Here is a 5452-nt window from a genome sequence, read left to right as displayed (position 1 = left end):
TATCTTGAGGGGAGGACTTCATCTTCATATGCATAATATCTTTTCTTTACAGTCGTTAAAAAAAACCACTTTTCATCAACATGCACAAAATTGTGCATATTGGAAAAAGTAATTTTCTTCGACGACTGAAAAAGAAAAGACATTGCATGCTTCACGCGGCTTCTTTCGTTGTCTTCTGTGAAAAACGGCTTCGAGTAACTTGACTTGCTCTTCAGTTGGTCTTCTTCGGCCATGTGTCGTACGAGCGTGGTCTTGGGGGCACCCGAGTGCTCCGCAACGGAACGTAGAATCTGGCGGGCCACCAATGGAACAGCCTTGACGGCAGCCCTGATGTCGCTTGGGCTGCGTTGCACTTTTGGGCCCGAATTCCCTATCATAGTACAATTGTTAAAATCGATATTTGTACAAATTAATACCAAAACGTAAAAATATTGAAATCGAGAGGTTTTACCTTTGAAACGTGCGATGACAACGGCATCAACGCTGCCATTGCGGAGCGACTCTTGTCCACGCTTCCATATGCGTGCGACCGTCTTCCAATGGCACTGGAAGGTGGCGGTGGTCGTGGTGTACTCTCCATGGGCGATGCGGCCGTTGTTGCTGCGCCCAAGGAGCGTCTCATAGATGGCGCGACGCTCAAGGTCGGAGAGCTTGCGCTTGTCGTGGTTTGGCTGGTGGGGGGTTGCAGGACTTGGCATTGGTACAGGCGAGACGACGAAGACGACGGGAGCAAGAAGTGTATTGAGCATGAGGTGTAAAATTGAATTTTGGCTTATCAGCGGGTCTATGATCGTGTAGCGTGAATGAGCACTTTTTTTTTCCCGCTGTAACGTTTGAGGCATAACGATCTGGAAAGCGCTCAAATGAGCCAATCAAAGAGGAAATTTCGCGCTTTTTGGTAAGCCAATCATATTGCAATGAAACGCAATATTAGAAAAATTCCGCCAATCCAAGTGCAAACCGGACTCTTTTAGTGGACCAGAGTAGTATAATAGAATAAATCCTAAATATTAAGGATGAAAAACCAGCAACTCTTGGATGCCTTGTCGACACCTTTGCAGGACGAGTTAGCATGTTCAAGCCATGGCAAGACGGTGGCGACCTTACTAGGGGTCAAGTTGATGTCTGGTAACATGGGAAGCTAATGATTGGCACTTAATACGCTCAAATGCTGAGAATACAGCGCTCCACTCGAATCACAAACTTGGAGTGACCTCACGAGCACATCTGGATGCCTAGACGAGCTGCGACTGGATAGGGAGAGGTAAGGACATCACACGAGCATACTGTCTTAAGCTTACAAAAATACAATCACTATCGACTGTGCACCGTAAGATTTTCTGGTTTGAAAAATAAGGTCACAAAGTTTAGGGGTCATGACGCACTAACTACTTTGACTTTTCCGGAACTTGAGGTATCAAATCAAAGCTGGGATGTGTATCTATCGAATGAGCAAATCCAATTGCGATTACGAGGAGAAATGTAAAATTTAGTCCAATCTGAAGTCAAGTGCTGCAAAAATTATTGACCAGAGTAGTATGCCTTTAAAACTTTATAATTGTCATAAGTGATATTTATATTAATAGGTGGGGAATTACCACGAACTTTGGTCGCAACATCAGCATCAGGACGGCCACTGCAGAGAGACTGCCGCGCGGGGTTCCAGAGACGTGAAATCGTTCGCCGATGGCAACGAAACCGTTGTGCCGCCTTTGTTATCGCTCCACGAGGGAGGACATCACCGTGAGCAACGATTAGCAGCGTTTCGTACACTCTGTGACGGTCCTCCAGTCGAAGGTGGTTGGGGCCGTCTGAGTGCCGCGGTTCGGTACTGGGAGGTGTGGCTGGATGTTTGGCGTGATCGAGAAGTATGCAGAGTTCGTAAGTGTATGCACGCAGTGGGTTGAAGGTGCAAGAATGCACTATGGCCTACTAGCGGGTGATCGACTGTTGGTCAACCATGACCGGTCAATTTTGTGGAGCCATATCTCAACAGCAAATGTGTCTTAGAAGTCCCAGAAACTACCCAATCAAAGTAGAGATCCTGCGCTTTCGCATGCTTCAATCCGACAAGAAAACGGCACCAAATTAGAAAAACTTCTGCCAATCCAAAGAGGAAGGTGACAACCTTTTAGGATCAGAGTAGTATTATCCTCACGTTAGTGAGGACTCATGTCGGTCAGCTAACCTTACGCTAACATGGACGCTTCGATCTTGAGTCCGTAGAGTTTAGGTTTGCCACTGAAGTAATACCACTGCTCACCCAAACGACCCGACGGTCGGTAGGATGGTTGGAACTTGACATCGGTCGTGGGGTCGTGCCGTTGCCGTGGAGGGACTCCATGGACGTAGAGGATCGGAGAGATACAGTGCTGGGCGGAAAAGTTCACAGCTTCAACGATTTAAATATATAGAAACTTGTATGTACAGTAGTATACCAGTGAATGCAATTATAATAAAACTCGTTTCAACAAACGAAAGGGAAATTTCAGTGAACACATCCAATTGGATAAAACCCATCGGAATTTCAACGAATGATGCCTGACTGTAACGTTACGCACATCATGTCGCAATTTTGAGCAAACGTTACCTGAATCAAATTTCGAACTCAGGAGGGGGGTTTACCCTGAGAACCCTCCTACCGACTTCAACACGCCAAGCGAAGCCCATCATATTCGTATTACATGAAACTATATTTCAATTACTGTTGGAATTGATTTTTCAAATGCACTCTCTACAGTTCGACTTGAAATTCTGTCCCAAACACGAATAGTGCGCTGGATTGTTGCTGCTCTCTTGTCCTCAGCAGTCATGTTGTCTGTCTCACGTTCTTCTTCTTCCATCAACCACTCAGACTTTAGCATAGCCTTCAAGGGACCCTTAACACCGACGTCTAGAGGCTGGCAGCGACTTGTCGAGTTGGGAGGAAGCGGTTCAATGACACTAAATAGTGCTTCCGCGGCCTTGTCTTTGGCCTTTTCGGAGGTGTGACACTCGAGGTTGTCAACAAGCAGAACTCACACATCTTCCATATTTTGCGCCAGCACCTGCTCCAAATACATCATCCAAACTCGGTCGTCCATCCACGCATTCTTCTGTACTACATACAGGTGAGGGCCAGGGTTGGTGGGTAGCTCCTTGTTCTCAATTGGACCACCAGGCTGGCCCTTCACGATGAACAGCATTGGTAGGTTTTATACCTATTCATGCATTAGATTTTACTTTCAATAGAGCTTACCGTCGGCGCGGATTGTAAGGACCACTGTGATGCGTTCAGAATGCTTGCATGACTTACCAACCTTCGACCTTCGACGATTTCGCCTTTCGTGCATAGGTTTTGCCAGGTGGCATGTCAAAAAAGACACCGGTCTCGTCAGCGTTCAGGATTTGGGAGCGCGGAACATCATGGTACTTGCTCCAAAAATGCGCGGCATACCCCAGCCAAACGTCGTCAAGTATTTTTTGGCGGACCTTGTTGACGCACGGGACTCGTTGGGACAGTCGTTCTCGCGTGCAAAACCGACGCAGAAGGCAGCACAGAGAGTCGTAGCCGGTCGAGGCGTTCTTCTTGGTGCTCAGGTACGTGTGTCAGCCATTCGTGTTGGTTGCGGCGGATCCACCGCATCATGTGGACAAACTTTTCTTCGTCTCGGCACTCGTCGATGTAGGCAAGGAGTGCATCCTTGAAGGGAATGATGGTTTTGCGTCCCTGACCTCTTAGAGAGCCCTTGGAACCATGCCGTTTGCTGCGAAGGATAGCTTGCTCATTGTTGCGCCAACCACGCCAAGTGGAGCGTGCGATTTGCATGTCGGCGCAGAACTTAGCTTCGTCCTGTAGTGGTGAGGCATGAAAGTGGGCTAAGAGGCACTTGCGGTCGCGGTTTGTGTACCGGCGATACTGCTTCTTTGGTTTGACCGAAGTCATTTTGGACTTTGAGATGAAGTGATGTCGATGCAAATTTGAAATCCAAATTCAAATTAACCAATCACAGCGAGCTTAAAGTATGCCACGTGTTTTATCGACATGGATGAATTACATTGTTTTTGTCCAATCATATTGCCAGCACTACTTCGGGACAAAATGAAATTTTTTATTATTGCTATGTGCAACAGTCCGCGAACTTTTACGCCCAGCACTGTAACGTCGATAACTCGCAATATCATCTTCTCGTGAGTTTAAGGTCAAAGACGAGTGCATGCTTCTGCCAGGTTTGGTAGTACTTTAAGATGACCAGGACCATGAAGAGTGCATCCTTTGGCGTGGATGTTGGCTTCCGTCCCCTGTCGTCGTTCCATCGAGCTTAAGGAGATAACTCGTCGACACTCCAGATCGTCTCGAACTCGTCGGCAGTGAAGTTGGTGGGCGAACGGAACCCCTCGACGCCGCTGTCCTCGATGACCATATCAATCACCGGATTGCTGTAGGTCAGCGTGTCGTTCTCCTCGGCGGCGACTTCGCCGTAGTCGTCATGACTCTCGTCCTGGTACAGCTCGTCAGAGACACTTTGCACGTGCAAGCGCTCAAGCATAGAGTTAACCTAGAGAACCTTCCTTATGATAAATTCGATTGTGATGTGTTTGTGAAGTGGGGCTAACTCGCAATGGCGCGGAAAAATTGGTGGGGGGGCAATAGAAAATAGACCCACACAGCGACTCATATATCCTTCTATAACTGACAGTGAGTAGTTATTGAAAGACCTGTATATTGGGAGTCATTTACCGATGAACTCAATCTATTTGCGATATATCGATCTATTCTCTTAATAGTCAGTCATTGCGATGGTTATTGGGATTTGATCAAGAACTCTTCTATTTCCAATATTCCCACCGTTTAATTCGATATATCTTACTATTTACAGTTAAGCGGGAAATCACTACTTGATTCGGAGGCCTATTGTAAGTACTGGCGTTTTTGACTTGGGGACCTATTGGTATGTTCCTTCAATTCAAAGAAAAGCATTTTTCCGAAATGACAGAGTTTCTGATCTTTCCTCAGAATTGATAAGTAACGCACCAGATTAACAAATTAAAAATAAGTACTACGTAGTATTTCAGTATACGTAATCACTCCAAGTGATACTTGGGTTTGTAGTGGGTACATACTAGTATGTGTTAGATGTTGAGGAACAAGCAGTAATTGAGCGACTAGCTGCACAGTTTGCTGCCAAATGCACAAGTACATACACTGCAGATGACCACAGCGCCGGTATGGCTACTGTACCGGTGCACATGAATGTAGTAGTTCATTGTGCAACATATTATTTGAGCCAGCACAATTAACTCACAGGAGAATGTTCCAAACTACTATAGTATGCTCTACTGCACAACTCACATGGAATCGATTGATTCACAACTCACATCGAATCTTCAATTCAAGGTTATTCGACTAACATACACAACGAATGCGATTTTAAGGGCACCAGATGAACGACGCAAACAACTTGCAGTCGGC

General features: G+C 46.3%; 3 protein-coding genes across 3 annotated transcripts; all 3 read right to left on the bottom strand.

Annotated features, from left to right (window-relative positions):
• Positions 1-151: 151 nt before the first annotated feature.
• On the bottom strand, positions 152-698 carry H257_17267 (hypothetical protein; the record flags this gene model as incomplete). The annotated part of the gene is made up of 3 exons (XM_009845992.1): positions 152-175; positions 243-370; positions 452-698. 3 exons carry the CDS (start codon positions 696-698, stop codon positions 152-154), a joined length of 399 nt encoding a protein of 132 aa, XP_009844294.1.
• Positions 699-2189: 1491 nt separating this feature from the next.
• Positions 2190-3925, bottom strand: H257_17266 (hypothetical protein; the record flags this gene model as incomplete). The annotated part of the gene is made up of 2 exons (XM_009845991.1): positions 2190-2392; positions 3472-3925. The coding sequence occupies 2 exons, from the start codon at positions 3923-3925 to the stop codon at positions 2190-2192; spliced, it is 657 nt and encodes a 218-aa protein (XP_009844293.1).
• Positions 3926-4301: 376 nt separating this feature from the next.
• Positions 4302-4529, bottom strand: H257_17265 (hypothetical protein; the record flags this gene model as incomplete). Its single annotated transcript, XM_009845990.1, has 1 exon — positions 4302-4529. The coding sequence occupies one exon, from the start codon at positions 4527-4529 to the stop codon at positions 4302-4304; it is 228 nt and encodes a 75-aa protein (XP_009844292.1).
• Between the last annotated feature and the right edge of the window lie 923 nt (positions 4530-5452).

This window comes from Aphanomyces astaci (genome assembly GCF_000520075.1).
Source record: "Aphanomyces astaci strain APO3 unplaced genomic scaffold supercont1.102, whole genome shotgun sequence".
NCBI lineage: Eukaryota > Oomycota > Saprolegniomycetes > Saprolegniales > Verrucalvaceae > Aphanomyces > Aphanomyces astaci.
Note: the sequence above shows the minus strand (reverse complement) of the source record. Positions and strands in the feature narration are given on the sequence as shown.